The 18351-nt window shown below is 32.4% G+C and overlaps 5 protein-coding genes and 1 long non-coding RNA gene across 7 annotated transcripts; 4 read left to right on the top strand and 2 right to left on the bottom strand.

The window, feature by feature from the left end:
• LOC104746232 lies at positions 17–745 on the top strand. The gene is made up of 3 exons (XR_760838.2): positions 17–116; positions 215–340; positions 439–745. It is a non-coding gene; the product is annotated as an uncharacterized LOC104746232 (long non-coding RNA).
• LOC104746231 (early nodulin-like protein 1) lies at positions 883–1798 on the bottom strand. Its single transcript, XM_010467665.1, has 2 exons — positions 1546–1798; positions 883–1449 (listed from the first exon to the last, which is right to left on the bottom strand). The coding sequence occupies exons 1-2, from the start codon at positions 1733–1735 to the stop codon at positions 1079–1081; spliced, it is 561 nt and encodes a 186-aa protein (XP_010465967.1). The 5' UTR covers positions 1736–1798; the 3' UTR covers positions 883–1078.
• LOC104746230 (single-stranded DNA-binding protein, mitochondrial-like) lies at positions 4130–5427 on the top strand. Its single transcript, XM_010467664.2, has 4 exons — positions 4130–4454; positions 4611–4837; positions 5017–5117; positions 5219–5427. The coding sequence occupies exons 1-4, from the start codon at positions 4209–4211 to the stop codon at positions 5296–5298; spliced, it is 654 nt and encodes a 217-aa protein (XP_010465966.1). The 5' UTR covers positions 4130–4208; the 3' UTR covers positions 5299–5427.
• On the top strand, positions 5604–6446 carry LOC104746229 (oleosin 1-like). Its single transcript, XM_010467662.2, has one exon. The coding sequence runs from the start codon at positions 5651–5653 to the stop codon at positions 6155–6157; it is 507 nt and encodes a 168-aa protein (XP_010465964.1). The 5' UTR covers positions 5604–5650; the 3' UTR covers positions 6158–6446.
• LOC104746228 lies at positions 7544–8424 on the bottom strand. Its single transcript, XM_010467661.1, has one exon. It carries the CDS (start codon positions 8319–8321, stop codon positions 7731–7733), a length of 591 nt encoding a protein of 196 aa, XP_010465963.1. The 5' UTR covers positions 8322–8424; the 3' UTR covers positions 7544–7730.
• LOC104746227 (signal recognition particle 19 kDa protein-like) lies at positions 10172–11690 on the top strand. Of its 2 annotated transcripts, XM_010467660.2 has the most exons (4): positions 10172–10436; positions 10506–10563; positions 10658–10770; positions 11188–11690. In XM_010467660.2, the coding sequence occupies exons 3-4, from the start codon at positions 10665–10667 to the stop codon at positions 11343–11345; spliced, it is 264 nt and encodes an 87-aa protein (XP_010465962.1). In that variant the 5' UTR covers positions 10172–10436; positions 10506–10563; positions 10658–10664; the 3' UTR covers positions 11346–11690. The 2 variants fall into 2 exon arrangements, with proteins under 2 accessions (XP_010465962.1, XP_010465961.1); XM_010467659.2 differs by lacking the exon at positions 10506–10563.

Below are 18351 nucleotides of genomic sequence, written 5' to 3'. Positions count from 1 at the left end.
GGTTAACCAACCAACTTGTGTGTTTTAATTTGTAATTTAACCTGCAGGCTGAAAAAGTACCTGTTAAAGAGCTTGATTTCAATGAGAAGAAGCTTCTGAATGTTCGATCTGCGTTGGTAAGAGTTCTGATTTAGTAATGTTGTGGGTTATGTAACTTTCCATTTGCGATTGGGCTCGCTGTGTAATAACAGTATTTCTTGTTCTGTTCCCACAGGAGCAATGTGTTGCTGAAAACTATAGCCTGAATATGTTAGCCAAGGATGCATACCGAGCGTATATCTCAGCATACAATTCACACTCTTTGAAAGACATCTTCAATGTTCACCGACTCGATCTCCAGGTAAAAGAAACAAAAAAAATCGAATGTTCTTCCAAAAGATTATGTTCATGGGATGGATATATAGCTGATATCTCTGGTTTTGACGTTCAATGTCACAGGCGGTTGCAGCATCGTTCTGCTTCTCTTCGCCACCTAAAGTGAATCTGAACATAGAAAGTGGAGCTGGGAAGGTCAGGAAAGCAAGGAATCAGCAAGGTCGCAATGGCTTCAGTCCTTATAGTCCCTATGGCAAGTCCACACCTAAATAGGCGTAATGTGTCTCGATCGGCTTACGACATTTCTATTTGCTCCTTGGACACTTGTTTTTGATTAAAATTACCACCAAGTTTTGTTTGAAGAGTAAACAGTGCATCTAATTTATATGAAATGTTATTTATAAATGATAATACTTGGCTTACTATTTTAGTTCAGTGGGTTATACAACATTTTAAAATTGCTGATATCGTCTGCATATAGTAAAAAGTTAAAAACTGACATGAAAATGGAATGATCATATTAAAAACCAAGAATAACTTTCTTAAGTGATAACGGATTACATGAAATGAGCATATCATTGAAGCTAGTTCGGAAACTAAACTCCTAATCGAAACATGGGGCTTATTATGTTAATGAAGTTTTTATTCAGAATACTGCTTAAGAACGAAACAGAACAGCCTAATATGATTGGATGATATCTAAAGAGATCAAAAACGCTAAATCGACCTAAAATCTTCAGCTAAAAGTCTAAAACCGCTGGAACTAAACCAGACCAAAAACCGAAACAACCAGAACCGCAAAGGTAACAAAACCGGAGCTACTGAACTGGACTGCGGTTTTGAAGGCATTGCTCTTCTTGGCCTTTGGAGTTGACGCCGGAAGAGATGAAGAGGAAGAAGAAGAAGATGGTGGAGGAGACTCTGTGGAGGACTCCGTCTCCATAACTTTTACGATCATCTTCTGACCCTTTTCGCAGTGGCCCGAGACACCGCTGATGAAGTAAAACAAACCGGGTCGATCTAGTTTGAAAACCGTGTCTTCGTTGTTTGAGTAGAGTTGCGGTTTGGTGGCTTTGCATTTCTTGTACTCCTCTTCTGACACCATTAACACTGAGTCTTTCGAGTACTTGAAACCTTCACCAAAATCCAAAAAAAAACACCACAGAAGAGTTAAATATATCTTTAAAGATGAAAACACTAGCATACAAAGATATTCAACATTATACTTACGGAGAGTGTCGCCAACTTTAAAACGGTTATCTGAAGCCCATTGGTTAAACGCATCTCCACGAGTCTTAGACGTTGGTACGATCCAACCATCTTCTCCTCCAACTTCAAATTCAGTGCTTGAAACACATGAAAACATATACAACGATACAATGATCGCAACAAGAGTGATCTTCTTGTTCGATGAACCCATTTGTTGTGTTTGGATTGATATCAAAGGAGCTCCAACCAAAGTTAAGGAGATTGTTTCTTTCTTTTTTTGTCTTTGTTCTTATGACTTGTGAGTGCTTGAGGTTTTGAGTTTATAAAGAATGAGACTTTGGAGACCGTTAGACTCGTCCACTTCTTGAGGGATAATTAATGGATATCTCTTTGACTTGGTATTTTATTTTCTTGATTCAAAAATTCAATTTTGTCGAAAACAACATGACTTGAAGTTGTTGAGGAAATATCAGATTTTGTGGGATACTTACTAGTTCATATTCTTGAATTACAAAATTTATATGGACGTCTGGACGATGTTTTCCAAAAGAAAATTTGGGAAAAATATATATGAACCATTTACGCGTAGCTTGCTCTAGAATCAACAGATACGTAGGAGTGTGAGTTGTATTTTTGGTGACGACAAAAGCAATTTTTTCCTTCTCATTGACCATTTCTACCCGGACTTTCAATTTTTAGTTGAAATTGTCAATTCCGAAAGTTTTGGTAAACATATTATTGATTTTTGGAATAATTGAGTCACTTTGTCCCAAAATGTTCCAATCTCTTTATCTCTTTAGGGACGTTAAACCCATAATCCAACATTCGTCTAAGTGAAGATCGGAAATAGCGAATTCAATGACTACAACATTTTGTCATATCCATTGGAAGTGTTATCCATTTTTGTTGTTTATCCTGAATCGATTTTTGTAGCCTTGCCCTATAGTATGATCAGTTGGTCATTTTGTGAATATCATCGGATTCTCGTCCCGGTTAGGCGGTTAGGTTTATTATAGGCTCATTTTTTTCTATGTCATTTATCTTATTCTTATGTCGTTATGGATAAAGCACTGTAAAGTTTAAACTTTACACATGAAAAGCTAATGGGTGTTCAAAGTTTGCAAACAAATATTTTTAAAACAGGAAATATATATGAAAACAACAAAAACAAACAAACTCTTTTTATTAGGCCAAATGTGGCCAGACAGCAAAATCATTCGAAACACTCTCATAAGGTTTATGTATTCAACAAAATCACAATTAAAATTAGACTATTAAAATTCTTTGTTAAGAGGACTGTAAAGAGGAGCAGATATGATACTTCTAGTATAATGTAACCCATCTCACAACTTTCTTGTAAGAGACAAATAAAATCATTCTTCTTGTATGAAAAATTCAATTCAAATAAAGTCCACATGTTCAGGAGAAAAGAGCCAAAAATGGATAGTTAAATTTCACAAATGATACAAGAAAAATGATTATAAACGACTAATTACGACTAAATTCGTACGGTTGAGGCTCTAAGATTATCCATGAGTAACCCTTCTATATGTCGAAGAATGAGCAATCCAAGAAGATTGGCGAATTATTCCTTCAAATTTCAAAAATGAAAAACTCAAAGATCTAAAATGTTTGAAATATCTAAAAAGTAAACCATCATTCAAGGATATAAAATGCTTGTAAAAAATAATACTTTAAAAATCTAAAATTTTTGTCACTCAACCATATATATACATGAAAATATGAAAAATTAAACTCAAATAAAATCCACAAGTTCCTTTCAATTTCACAAATGATACAAAAAAAATGATTATACTACTTGACTTACCACTAAACTATTGAGTAATTCTCTTATACATCTGATCATCATCGAGGAGTAGGACATCAAGTGTCTACAATAACAAAATCCTCGATTAGAGAGTTTTCAATGATTTTGTAGATTATTTTCACATGGAAAATTTTCCAAATGTTGGTGATGTGAGATAATACTCTACAAAATCAAATCAAATGATATTTCGTAAAAAGATCAATGAATTATTCCTTCAAATGAAAAATTCAAAAATCTAAAATGCTCTGAGGATCTAAAACTCAACCATCGTTCAAAAATCTAAAATTTTTAGCTTAATCATACACATGAAAAAATGAAAAAATTATATTCAAAAAATCCAAAAATTTCATTCAATTTCACAAATGATACAAAGGAAAAATAATTATGAAGGACAAAAAAATATTATCTTAAAGGTTTAAAAAGGTAAAATAAACTGCTAAACCTTTTACCAAATCTATCTTTTCCCAACCCTTCACCACCCATAAATTTTCTTTTATGCAAATATGAATTATAGTATTATTATCTTTCACATATTTAAAAAAGATTCTCCATTTTCTTTCTCCAATTTTTCTTTTCATGTGTCATTAGTTTATATTTTGTTATTCGACTTTTATCACCAGAATTTTTACAGATCTCTGGTTTATTAAATTGACTTTTCAATTCAAGGTTGAAAATGTCATTTAAGAAACTATTGGTGAAAATTATTAGATTTACAATAATTGAGGCACTTTGTCCCAAAATGTTCCAATCACTTTCTCCGCTCTTTACCCCTTTAGGGTTTAAGGACGTTTAAACCCAGAATCCAACATTCATCGTTCGATTCGATTTCGAAAAATCTCAGTGAAAGATAAAAAAAATGGCGAATTCAATGACTACCCTTTCGAGAAGACTCTACAGATCTCTTCTCTCGAACCCTAGATTTTCTCAAGCTTCCATGTCCTTCTGCACCAACAACATCTCTTCCCGAGAAGACTCCGATTTCGACGAGTTATCTCCTAACTCAGACACTGAATCACCCATTGAACCCAAGGCTTCAGACCCAGGTTCTCGATTCTCCGGAGAGCGTCCACTCGAAAATGGCCTTGACTCTGGCGTTTTCAAGGTTAAATCAAACTTAGTTTGTAATTCCCAATTGATACTTATGGTTTTGATTCCTGTTTTTGCTGAATTGATCATTTCAATTTTGTGAATATCATTTGATTGTCGTATCTGGTTAGGTTTATTAGTGAAGTTTTTTTACTGATTTATGTGTATTTAGGCAATATTGGTGGGGCAAGTTGGTCAGCTTCCTTTGCAGAAGAAGCTGAAGAGTGGAAGAACAGTTACTCTCTTCTCTGTTGGAACTGGTGGGATTAGGAACAATCGGAGACCGTTGATTAACGAAGATCCGAGGGAGTATGCGAGCCGGTCTGCAGTGCAGTGGCACCGTGTATCTGTTTACCCTGAACGATTGGCTGATCTTGTGTTGAAGACTGTTGAACCAGGGTTAGTATTTCTTTTCTGTGAATCATATTATTAGCTTTTGAGGTTATCTGATGATAGAGTATGGATCCTTGGTGAGAAAGGATGAAACTTTAAGTGAATCTTACTTGCTAGAATCAATATTGTTGCTTGCGTTAGTGTATGTGTTATTGAATAGCATGTTTGGTGTTTTGATACGACAGTACAGTTGTCTATTTGGAGGGTAATCTAGAGACGAAGATTTTCACTGATCCTGTCACTGGTTTGGTTCGACGTATAAGAGAAGTTGCTATTCGTAGAAACGGTATACATGGCTCAACTCCATTTGTTCACTCAGATTTAGCATTTCTTATATATTTGATTAGAAAAAAATCAGATCTTGAGCTCTGTTTTTTCTCTCTGCAGGGCGAGTTGTGTTTTTAGGAAAAGCTGGTGATATGCAGCAACCAAGTTCTGCTGAGCTTAGAGGCGTTGGCTACTACTGATTTTTTAACTGATAAAATTGTCATAAAGGTACACTATCTGCTATTGTAGCTTCACTTCTGTTGTCTCTTCTTGTAACTTGAAGGTTTGGTTTAGTGTGTCTTGTCTTCTATTGCCATTTGGCTCTTTTACATTGTGTTTTTTGGCAAATAAATCGAACCAAACCCAACCAAATACATTTACAATTAAACCGATATCTCAATTCAAGACAATATGAAACAAAGACCATTCTCCACGTGTTTGCAAACATTGCATGAATGACACCTCAAATCTGAATCTGTCCTCCATTTGTTTTACTCTTCCTCTTTATGTTCTCGGTCACACACACAAGAAAAACAACAATCGCTCTCTACAATGGCGGAAAGGTTCTCTAGCGGCGAGGCTCAATATTGGCCCATGTACGGTAGCTCCCCTACCAGCACCAACGTTAGCAATGGCGGCCCCATCGCGTCGTTTGTCCATCAGCTCCGATCTCATTCACCAACCTCCTCGCAGCTCTTTGGTTACCTCGCTCTCCTCATTTCCAGCGGAATCCTCCTCTTCCTCCTTGGCGTAAGCGTCACCGCAGCCGTGCTCGGTTTCATCGTGTTTCTTCCATTGATCGTCATCTCGAGTCCCATCTGGATTCCCGTTTTTGTCCTCGTTGGCGGGTTCTTAACGGTCTCGGGATTTCTTGTCGGAACGGTGGCGGTAGTGTCGTGGACGTACCGCTATTTCCGAGGAATGCACCCGGTTGGATCAAACCAGATGGATTATGCACGTAGTCGGATCTATGACACGGCCTCCCACGTTAAAGATTACGCTAGAGAATACGGTGGTTACTTCCATGGCAGGGCTAAAGATGCGGCACCTGGTGCTTGACCTGAACCGGTTGGTATAGTCTGGTTCAGGGTAGAATTAACAGATCCGGGTTCAATTTATGGAGGAGTAACACGGTTAATTAATGGTAAGAGATTACATTTTGTTTTTTTTTTGTTTCCGTTTTTATAAGAAGAAAAAGAATATCTGGTAATGTACAAGCTTTTGTGTCCGTAATAACTTGAAATGTAATATTTTGTTTGCGAGTTTTTTTTTCCACATTTTTTTTGGGAGACGTTTGTATAATCAAATGTCTTTCAGTTATGTTTGAATAATTTATTTCGATAAATGACGAGTATATGACTACTGAGTGCTGACTACACAAGTTCACGATTTTAAGCAATGCATGATAGGAGTATCTTCCTTGCTTATTTCAGACGATATGGAAGAACATGCATGTTACATCCTTTTTGTGTTCTTTTTCTATTAATGAAAACCTTTCTTTATTGTTTTGAAATAGTCGTGTACTCGTGTTCAAAGTTTGAAAAGAGAATCAGTTTATAAACTTTTCTTCTTATACCAATAAATTAATAACCCTATTACGTTTGATGAACATGAGAATTCTCTATCTTTGTATTGTCGTTAGATTGAATCTAAAGATAGTATCCTACGGTATTGGTAAAGATTTAAAAGCCTTTCTTCATTTGTCTAAAACTATGTTCACTGGTCCAGTATTGTTTTGGCGGGTGGGAAAGATCCAAAATTTTATTAAGAAAACCTTAATTTGAACTTTTACCAATTATAGTAGCTAATTAATGATTCACTGTGTGTTGTCGATGCATGAACTGAAACAATTTATTGTAACAGAGAGCCTATATTGCACTCTGTAGCTACAAGCTAGTTCATTAACATTGAGTAACATCAGTCATTGTAGATTCAGAATTGGCACTGAATTCGCATATTTTACAATGGTTACACGCTCGAACGTAACATTATGGATAAAAAAAACAATTAAGCATACATAACTTAAGAACGTAATCAGACAGTTGGAATCTTCTTAACCCCTACTTTTTGTTTTGTTGACTTCTTTGTGTTTTGATTTGAAGTCAAAGCCAGCCAGACAAAAACAAAAGCCTCAAGTCAACACCAAAATTTGGCTGTGAACGTCAACCGTTGATTTGGTCTTTAAGTAATTAAAATATTTTGGCGTTTGTAATCATTAACTCGGCTAATTAAAGGCCATCATCGGAGCCTTTTTACCGCATAGACGTGGATTCAAATTCTAATTACTCCATGTATAAAAATAGAAAAGTATAAGTTCAACCACATGTAATCGCTTTTTTCTGTGATCCTTTTTGGAATGGTAATGAACGGTTGATATGGAAAAATTATTTTATTGTATTGGATTTTTTGAAAATTACTTTTTTTTTTTTCGGTTTTGAAAATTACTTAACTTTAAAATTTTGCCAAGCGCAATTATATAAGTACATAAATTTAAATTACACAACTATATGCATAATAAGACATGTCATGCGCATCTACCAATAACAAGAGAACAACCAAAGATCCTAGAGAACTTTGACCACTCAACTGATGACACTGCAAATTATACCAATCAAACTCTCAAAACTAAATTTTAAATTTCTTTTTCCGTCGGGTTTAACAGTGACCCGACATAAGAACGGGTCGGGCGCTCAGGAACCAAACTAGCACGTGGCGACCTTGGAGGCACTTCCTTTAGCTGATGTCCACTACAATCGTAGTAGATCACGCCGGAGTAATCCAACGGCTCACATTTACCTCCCATCAAAATCTCCCTCTGCCAAACGCCGTACTCCTCCTCATCCTCCTCCACAATCATCTCCACCGCCGTCTTCTTCACGGCACCACCGTCGTAAGGTTTAGTTTTCCGGCCAACCATAGTCATCGCCTTGTTGCTCAAGGTCGTCATGAGCTCCTTAGGACGCACCCTCATCGGCGAAAAAGACCGTGCCGGACTCCATCCAAACCTTCCTCCTCCTCCGCCTTCTTCACGGCCTTTATTGCCGTTAGGCTTAGGGCTTTCAAGATAGTCTTCGAGATGAGTTTGCTTTCGATTCGTCTTGAGTTTGAGCTTCTTGGAGACTCGGTTTGCGTGTCTAGCACAAAGTACCATGAGAGAGACGAGGAAACTCACGCTAAGGCGCTTGTGTGCGGAGGTGACATGTTCTGGTGTTGATCTCTCCATTTGCTCCGTCGTTTTCTCCGGAAAGGGTTTAAACTCAAAAGATTCGTTTTTTTTCCTTAATGTGATTTCTCTCTCTATCTCTCTTGTCTGAAAGACTGAAATGGTTGGGTTACGTGTATTTATATTAATACACGCGTTAATGTATAAGTCCCTTCATATAAAAAGGGAGTTAGGTTACCGGCTGATTCGGTAGCCTTTGCGTTGACATATATTATGTTGACATTTTCTTTGATTTTGTGTTATGATCTTGTGTATTATAATATGATATCAATGAATAATTACATTCAAAATATTTATAATTTATGTTCTGTGTATGAAACCTAACGAGCATGCGAGAGACATGCATCAACGATCTCTTGATTAAACTCTTACGTGTTTGATCGATTCATTCCTTGATAAGCATTATTTGTTTCAATACATGCTTTCTATTAGAAAATATATTATTGTAGCAACATAATTCGTCAGCGATTCTCCTTAACAAATATATTTGTCAATTGTTTTCCATTTGTCAATTTTTGCATAATTGGAAAGTTTAATGTTTTAATCTTTTTTTTTCTATTTTGGTTCGTTGGTTCGTGTATATCAAGACGATGAAGCACTAGTGGGTGGGGCAAATATCAGCAACGCAATCAATGAGGTGAAAAACCCACTCAAATTTTAGGTGATGACCGATCGATATGCAATAATTTTTTTTTCATATGTTTATCACAATAAAACATGCGTCATCTATTATAATATCATAGTTCAAAACCACAAATAATTAAGGCTGATTAAGAGTATCGAATATTTCAACAGGCTGGTTTCGGCTTTAACAAAAAGGAGTGAGAGGCTAATTCAACCAAACTCGATTTGGTTTTGTTAGGTTTATACGGAACTAACTACAAGAGTAGAGGTCTTTCATGCAATTAACCGCCTAATTAGTTATACATAGCAAACCTTGATGGATTTGATAAATTCAGACCATTCTGACTTTTTCTCTTCTTTTTTTTCAGCTACAAAAAGAAAAAAAGAACAGGCGTGTTGAGAAAAGAAATGATATATACGAGATCTTTTCAGCTCCTTCCTAATGTAAATTTGTATAGTGCTTAGTTTTAATGTGTTTCGGATTTATATCCTAGTCACGCAATTAAAAGTGCTGGTTCATGATCACGTCTTGCATTATCTCAATACCCTACGTGTTGCGAAACACGTGTCTAAAAATCTAAGCCTAAGTCTGACTCTGACATAAGATAAAATGGATCGGGTTAACTTGGGTCGGGTCGGGTTAGTGATAGTGGACCTATTATGAGGCTTTCTCATCAACTTGATGATCTTTGTCACTGAGCATCAACAAAACACAACAAGACGGTGACCGGTAAAAGGGCCCATTGAAGTTTTTTTTCTATTTTTGTTGTTTTCGCTTGTGAAACGATGACTTGGTCTCTCTCGATCGTCGTTTTATATTTCTTACGATAATTTAATAAAGTAGTTGCTTATGCGTTTACGGTTGATATAATAACCCAATTATTTACTTAGCCTAATGTTTTTTCGCGTAACCACACTCTATAAGATAATCGTTTTTTAAGACACTTTAGTTTTACACTTCTATGTAACAGTAACCATCAACTAATTCCATTTAGTCCGAAAGTCTTCTTGTTTCTATATTTAAAAATGAACTATCTATCATTCACATCCAGAAAAAAAATATACAGTATATAATTAAGACCATGTTTATCGGAGGTTTTAAGAGAGATTTTAAGAGAGGTTTTAAGGAAAAGTAGGTAAAAAATAAATCAGAAAGAAAAGAAAAAAGGAAGAGCTCCCCTTATATAGTATACTCGTTTTTATATAAGAGACGCTGAAGTGTCAGCGCGTGGTTGGTTAAATAATTGTATTGAGAACAAAATTTTTTTTGGCCCGATCGTGTTTTTCTCTTCCTCTCTCTCTCGCTCTCTGTCGCAAACCTCTCAATCCAAGGAGATTGAATCGGTCGGAATCGTTGGAGATGGAATCGGAGGAGTCTGAAGGAGATTGAACTTGGCCGAGATTGAATTCGGAGTCTAATCAATTGGAGGAGATTGAATCGATTGGAATCAGAGGAGATTGAATCGGTGGAGCTTGAACCTATCTCTAATGGTAAGTTTCTCATTCTGATAGTAAGAATTTGCGACAGATTGAGGCTTTAAACGTTGTTGTGTTTCTTAGAGAAAGATCCTAAGAAAAATATCAAACTCTTTATCAATTCCCCTGGTGGTTCCCTCAGGTTATAATCTTGATTTGTTTGTAATAATGTTTGATTGGGTTTAGTTTCTGGCTCAGATGATCTAACTTGATGTTCTTTTTGTTTGTTTGGTTAGTGCAACCATGGCTATATACGATGTGGTTCAGCTTGTGAGAGCTGATGTTTCGACGATTGCTCTTGGAATTGCTGCATCAACAGCTTCAATTATTCTTGGTGCGGGAAGTAAAGGTAAGCGTTTTGCTATGCCCAACACGAGGATAATGATTCATCAACCTCTTTATCAGTGCTTGTTATTCATCAACAATATAGATTGTGATATTGTTTATTGTTACTGGAAGATGACCTTATGCTAAGTTTATCTGATTATGTCTTTCATTCTTTATCAGTTCATTTGTTATATTTTGAATTTCTAGGTAGAATTAATCTAGATAGAAAAAAATTTATTTCAAGCACTTTTTGGCTAATTGCAAGACCTATGATATGTTTGTGTATGTCTATGCATTGACACTGTTGCTTCCAAATTGCTGGACTTTTCTAACATGCAGAATGAGTAATTGTTGCTAAACATTGCACTTAAAGGGTCTACCTGCAAGTTGTTTCCTACAGACATATGATGTTCTTTCTCTTTTTGATTTATATTTGCAGGAAAGCAACTGATGCAGAACATTGCAGAGTTGGTATCAAGCATAAGAGCAGCGAAGAAGCAGGAATCTCAGAAAGCGAAGAAGCAGGAACCTCAGGCCCCAACTGCAACCTCTGGAACTTCTTCAAAGTCAGGCAAAGGTGGCAAGAAGAAGAGATAAACAAGCCCTATTTTCTCCCCCTGTCGTTTATTTTTTTCTCCTCGCATCAGGTTCTATCTCTTAAACTTACTGAGAAGAACACAAAGGTGTTTGCAGGTGTAACAATGTTTCAAATAGAAGATAGTCTCTTCACCACTAAGCTATTTTGGTTTAATCACTCTGCTTGGTTTAAAAAAGAACAGAAAGTATTAAAATTGTTATACTTTTGCGATAGGAGTTTGGATGCATAAGCTTTTGCGTTTTACTTATCCTTCAAAAACATTGTTTAACATCAAATATCCAAACAGTACATTTAAGGTCTTGTCAATAACAAAAACTATTTATGAATGTTGGTCGTTATAAGCCTTTGTGTCAGTCCGATCCAACATCGACCCCTTTGTCCTTGAAGAATTCTTGTTATTGATTCATCAACCTCTTTATCAGTGCTTTGTTTTGTTTTATGTTAATCTCTTTATCAGTGCTTGTTATTTGTAAGATTTGGTTTGGTTCTCAACCATTCTTGATGATACCTGCAGCCAGGTAAGAGAAACAGTCTGTGATGTTGCATTCTTGCACAATGAGCAATTTTTTTGTTTTATGTTAATGTTTTTATTATGTTTTGTAAGTTTGAAAATTAATTAAAATGCAATATTTTCTAATTTTATAAAATCTTAAATGTTTACACATTTATACCACTTCTATTCTATTTAAAATTTAAAAATTTTTAAAAAACAATATTTTCAAAAATAAGAGATCCAAAATAAGAACCTACCAATAAAAGAGAAAATTTTATCTAAGAGATCATAGATTCTTATATTCTAAACAGTACACAATTAATTCATAAAAAATTTAAGAACTCCCCTTATATGAACCCCCAATAAACTTGCCCTTAACACTTACAATATGCTCAATAGCCATGTTGATAAAGGCTCATTTATTAGAACATTAAGAGACGCTAAATGTAGTTGACCAGCACGATCAGTATTCTTTTATTAACCCCACTTTCAAGTTTCATTTATTTATTTGTAGTTTCTAAGATGTAATGTATAAATTCTCGAAGTCGTTACAAAGTCATAACCCTGTCATATCACCAAGAGCTATTAAATGCGATATACTGTAGTACTAGTACTACTAGGTGCTTCCCCACGCAACGCGTGGGTTATGGTGTAGTTGGCACTTTCTTGTTTTTTTTGGTCTTTTTCATTTTCTTTTTTGTATTATTTCGTTTTAATTAGGCATATACGGGGTTTGCCATCACTTTTATTTATAAACTATATGTTTATACCATTTCGTTCAGATGTGTATAATTGTGGCGTTTACTTTTTATGAATTATGAAGATGTTGTTTCTTACTTTTGAGGATCCAATCTTATCATTGTATAATATTGTTTCCAATACATTTATTGTATTATATATTTTCTAATTAACTGCTTATGTAAACCCTTCATACGTTGATGTTGCAATAATAAGTTATTTTTTTAAAATATCTTCCGTGTAAGTGATTATGTTTGTATGCCCATGTTTTGGTCTAATATCAATAAGATCGTTTATGTTTTTCTTTAGTTGGCTTTGAAACCAATATTGAGTTAAGCAAATAATGGGTCGAATTATGGTGTTAATAAGTAATATAAATTCTTATGTATATATATTGTATATATGTGACTATAAATTTAGCTAACTAAAAAATATGTAATATTTAAATACAATATTACAATAGGAGGAATGAATTAATGTACAATTATTGGATAGGAGAATGTTTACTATAAGATGGTAATCCAAATTAGATAATGGAGATGAATCTTTAAAAAATAGAACAATGTAATATCTATATATATATAATACTTTCTAAATTAAAATATAGAATCAAACTCTTACAACACATATGAGATATAACAACATTTGATATTGGTGGGAGAGGAAGAGAGAATGATTACTTATAAGATAATAATCCAAATTAGATAAAGGAGATAAATCTTTTAAAATAAGAACAATGTAAAATATATATCATGTAGTCTCTAAAATTAAAATTTAGCATTAACAATTTACAATGATATTTCATTTTTTTTTTAAACCCATACAACAAAAATAAGAAATCAAAAATAACAAAAAAAAATGAAAAATGATTTGAGGTATTGTAGAAGAGAATGAGAGAATGTGAAAATGAGATAGTAAAAGAATGTCAATATGAGAGAATGATAGATTGAGAGAATGCTTATTTATATGATAAGAAATGATGGAAGTTACATTTAGAACTATGGAGTTACAATAGTAATTTATTGTGTTTGAATAAAATTGAGTGGTAGAATATGATTAATGCATAATTTATTTTATTTTCAGTTATAATTTTATTTTAATGTGTGAGTTAAATGTATTGTGTTTATTGGATCTTAAATATTGTTTAAAGCAATTAGAAAGCAAATAAAAAAATAAAAAAAAATTAGAAAACATTAAATGAAAATCAACCAATAAGGAGAGACCAAAACCTTACTTTTATATATATGATATATTGCTTTAAACTTTGAAATGAGAAATATATTATAAACAATAATTTTACATGAGAAATATATTAATTTAGCCAACCAAAATATGAATATAAGTTTAGCCAACCAAAATAAATAAAAAATATTAAAATTTAACCAAAAATAATTTCTCTTGAAAGATAATAAGTTAGTAGGAGGAATGAATTAATGTACAATTATTGGATAGGAGTTACATTTGAGTTAAATGGAGTTACATGTCTTTAATTATAAATAAATATTTTAATTTTTTATAACCTAAAATAAAAGGAATACCAAGTGGCTGAATCAAAATTCACATGATTTGGTTGTTTGTTGATATAAACTCAACACTTACACATAATATTTCAAAATAAAAAATATTACTTTTTAAGTGACAAACTAAATTAGTTTTCTTATAAAATTATATGAATTCTTCAATCTCAATAATTTTTAAAATCCCAAGGATAACTTATATTTTTTTGGTTTTTACTCATCAATTTAATTTATAGTGCTAGATTTCATACTAATGGTTTCATCTTTAGAGAATTTAGTGAAATGATATTTTTAAAATTATATTTTATTTTTATATTTAAGTTCCAGTTGAATATGTTTTGTTTTTTGGATCATTTTTTATTTTGATTAAAGACACAAAAAACCAATTGTTTAATTATGTTCTTTTTGTTTTCAAAAACCTCAAATCATAAAAAAAAAATATATATAATATTGATCTCTGCAGATTTAACAATTGGATCACAAAACAAAATAGTCTTTATAAATGGATAAATGGATAATTATATTGATCTTTAAATATTATATTGATCTTTATAAATTATTTAAAATGATACATGAATATGTGAGATAACCAGAGACATAATAGATAATTACATATGGATCATTTCAACTTTATGATCTTATTGTGTGGTGAATATTGTAAGGAAGTATGAAAATAATGACTTATAAGATGTTAATATAAAATAGAAAATGGAGATAAACATTTTAAAAGATTAAAATAAATATATAAGATATACATATCATACAAACTCTAAAACTAAGCTTTTACAATGATATTTGATTTGATTTTTTATAACCCATACAACAACAATAACAAAAAAAATACAAAACAAAACAAAACAAAACAAAAAAGAGATTTGAGAGTAGTGGAAGAAGATGAGAGAATGAAAGAGTGATAGACTAAGAGAATAAGATAATGAGTATTTATAGGAAGAGAAATGATGAAAAATTACATTTAGAAAAATGAGAGTTACAATTCTAATTTATTGTTTTGTTTTAATACAATTGATTAATACAACTTAGTGGAGAAATAAAGTTAATGCATAATTTATAGGGAGAAGCTATAAAGATTTCAGTTTTATATTATGTGAGTTAAATGTGAAAATTAATTGTTTTAAATTTGTGTTTTAATATAATTTTTTTTTTGTTAAAATTGCATTGCCAAGTGAACCAATAAGGAGAGACTGAAACTCTACTTTTATATATATGATTAGTTAATAAGACCATCATTACTGCAGTAACGACGACATCGTTACTTTAAAAAATATATATATATTATTTTAATCATATATATATATTGTTATATTTTTATTAGTGGTAACCATTAGAAATATGACATGTGGCTATTTGCTAAGAGTACTGATACTTCAGCAAGTAATTGAAGTATCGATTCTTTTGTTTTTTTCATCTCTCTTATTGTTATATATTATTTTTAAAGCAACTCTCTTCCTGAGTAACCCTCACTAATGATGCTCTAACAATTTCAACAAATTTGGTGGAAGAGGAATTTTAAAGAATTATACCTTAAAATTCAAATACTAGTTCGGTACAAATAATTAACAAGAAGACTCAGTGTTGAAAGGGAGGTAAGAAGCACGATATCCAGGAGTGTTAGGTAGCCTCCCTCTAAAATTAAATAAAATTTACTAAAATAACAAAACATTAATTCAAATTAATACTAATGTTTTATCCCATTTGCGCATGGTTTAGTCGAGTTAGTTCATTTCGCAACAAACTCACATTTTATAAATCACTTACTTCATTTAAATGCATAGACAACTAATCTAAAATTAGCAAATACGTTATCTATTCACTACGTGGTTCCAAGAAAAAGTTGACCGTATTGCACGTTTGTATCATTGTACACAATAAAAGGAAAAGGGCCAATGCCTACCCTCTCGGCCCACTATGATATGGATGTACAGTATTTCATTTTCAGATTAAATGGGCTTTGCAAAATAAACCTGGCTTTTTTTATGGCAGTTCAATTTGGTTATCCTTATCCCTCAACAGTGAAATTAGTAAAAAAAAATTAAGCTCTACATAAAATTTTGATACAGTATCCCATAACAAATTAGTGGAATTTAGATTATTCGTAATAATCAGATATGAAAGTAATGTACTAATGTAGATATCATCAAAAGTATAAGTCATCAAAAGTCAAAACATATCTATGAAGGGTTCGGTTTCATAAAGTATAAGTCGCTAATTATAGCTCTCTCTTTTTTTTTTTGGTCATCAAATCTTAAATGAAGTGTTCGTGTTCGTATTTTATTATTTTAAACTGCATAAAATTTAGATTCTTTACTGAGGAGGTCTTTCTGGGCTTTACTCTTTAGTACGATACTTTTGCAGTTTTGTTTCATGATCTTGTGAAAATTTTGAGAACTTGTGTGTAAGAAATTTAGACGCTTAGGTACCAAGTTGAATCATGATGCATTAATTAATTTCTCCAAAGAGAACCATGAGCAACTATTTTGGCTGGTCGATTCGGTTCATATACATCCTGTATCATAAAGTTTCCAGCTGAAAAGAGCATAAAGTAAATTTAAAAGGAAAAATAGAACATATCGATCATGATCACTATCGTATATATTGATATTCTCTTTTTCATGCAAAGTGTGCGGCAATGAATACAGCTACAAAACTTCATCCAGAAAAATATGAAATACATTAATGAAACATACGTATATATGGTAAATTTATATAAATTTCAAATTCAATAACACAAGATTTCAGATGATTTTTAAAAATCATTGATTCAATAACAGTGGATTTTAAGAATACTCCAAAATCTTCTAAAATGTCAAGTTCAATACACCTTCCTAAGACTCACTAGTGTCACATACTTAGACGAATATGTAGTTTGAAGATGAAAACAGTAAAATAAGACTAACGTNTAAGCTCTACATAAAATTTTGATACAGTATCCCATAACAAATTAGTGGAATTTAGATTATTCGTAATAATCAGATATGAAAGTAATGTACTAATGTAGATAACTAAACGTTTTATGTCATCAAAAGTCAAAACATATATATGAAGGGTTCGGTTTCATAAAGTATTAAGTCGCTAATTATAGCTCTCTTTTTTTTTTTTGGTCATCAAATCTTAAATGAAGTGTTCGTGTTCGTATTTTATTATTTTAAACTGCATAAAATTTAGATTCTTTACTGAGGAGGTCTTTCTGGGCTTTACTCTTTAGTACGATACTTTTGCAGTTTTGTTTCATGATCTTGTGAAAATTTTGAGAACTTGTGTGTAAGAAATTTAGACGCTTAGGTACCAAGTTGAATCATGATGCATTAATTAATTTCTCCAAAGAGAACCATGAGCAACTATTTTGGCTGGTCGATTCGGTTCATATACATCCTGTATCATAAAGTTTCCAGCTGAAAAGAGCATAAAGTAAATTTAAAAGGAAAAATAGAACATATCGATCATGATCACTATCGTATATATTGATATTCTCTTTTTCATGCAAAGTGTGCGGCAATGAATACAGCTACAAAACTTCATCCAGAAAAATATGAAATACATTAATGAAACATACGTATATATGGTAAATTTATATAAATTTCAAATTCAATAACACAAGATTTCAGATGATTTTTAAAAATCATTGATTCAATAACAGTGGATTTTAAGAATACTCCAAAATCTTCTAAAATGTCAAGTTCAATACACCTTCCTAAGACTCACTAGTGTCACATACTTAGACGAATATGTAGTTTGAAGATGAAAACAGTAAAATAAGACTAACGTAGATAAAATATAATTAAAATAAAACTATGTAGTTGAAGATGAAAAATGAAAAATTATGAAACAATTTTATTATACTTCTTATATATCAACTTAATGTTACTTCTGGTTAAGTTTTTCGCACTTAAGGGTAATCAATTTAATCATATATGAACTTAATTTGCCTTATAATTTAGGAATATATATGACTGGTATTATGTAGTGAACAATAAAAAAAAAATCCAACTTATTTCAAAGTCAAAAATTGCGTGCAGTGCACAGGTAATAATGAAAGTAAAAAAAAAAGATCTAAAAATTATATGCAATGCTGGAAAGAAAACCATGAACATTTGATAGATCTCACTGTGAATAAAGAAAGGTTGCTTTCCAAAATCTATTTTAAGAAATTATGTTTAAAATTATATTTAGAAACTGGCTATGAGGCACTCTGCTGGGTTTCAACCAAACAACAATAACAAAAAAAAAAAAAAAAAAAAA

Source organism: Camelina sativa, chromosome 15, assembly GCF_000633955.1.
Source record: "Camelina sativa cultivar DH55 chromosome 15, Cs, whole genome shotgun sequence".
In the NCBI taxonomy this organism is placed as follows: domain Eukaryota; kingdom Viridiplantae; phylum Streptophyta; class Magnoliopsida; order Brassicales; family Brassicaceae; genus Camelina; species Camelina sativa.
The sequence above is the reverse complement of the archived record's forward strand: the minus strand, read 5'-3'. Positions and strand labels throughout refer to the sequence as shown.

What these genes read in the sequence shown, in the direction of transcription:
- LOC104746228 (XM_010467661.1), bottom strand. Translation starts at nt 8,321, where the DNA reads ATGGAGAGATCAACACCAGAACATGTCACCTCCGCACACAAGCGCCTT.
- LOC104746229 (XM_010467662.2), top strand. Translation starts at nt 5,651, where the DNA reads ATGGCGGAAAGGTTCTCTAGCGGCGAGGCTCAATATTGGCCCATGTAC.
- LOC104746230 (XM_010467664.2), top strand. Translation starts at nt 4,209, where the DNA reads ATGGCGAATTCAATGACTACCCTTTCGAGAAGACTCTACAGATCTCTT. An exon ending in TTGACTCTGGCGTTTTCAAG is followed by an intron (nt 4,455 to 4,610) that starts GTTAAATCAAAC and finishes ATGTGTATTTAG; the next exon opens with GCAATATTGGTGGGGCAAGT. An exon ending in TTGAAGACTGTTGAACCAGG is followed by an intron (nt 4,838 to 5,016) that starts GTTAGTATTTCT and finishes TTGATACGACAG; the next exon opens with TACAGTTGTCTATTTGGAGG.
- LOC104746231 (XM_010467665.1), bottom strand. Translation starts at nt 1,735, where the DNA reads ATGGGTTCATCGAACAAGAAGATCACTCTTGTTGCGATCATTGTATCG. An exon ending in TAAAGTTGGCGACACTCTCC is followed by an intron (nt 1,450 to 1,545) that starts GTAAGTATAATG and finishes ATTTTGGTGAAG; the next exon opens with GTTTCAAGTACTCGAAAGAC.
- LOC104746227 (XM_010467659.2), top strand. Translation starts at nt 10,665, where the DNA reads ATGGCTATATACGATGTGGTTCAGCTTGTGAGAGCTGATGTTTCGACG. An exon ending in TCTTGGTGCGGGAAGTAAAG is followed by an intron (nt 10,771 to 11,187) that starts GTAAGCGTTTTG and finishes TTATATTTGCAG; the next exon opens with GAAAGCAACTGATGCAGAAC.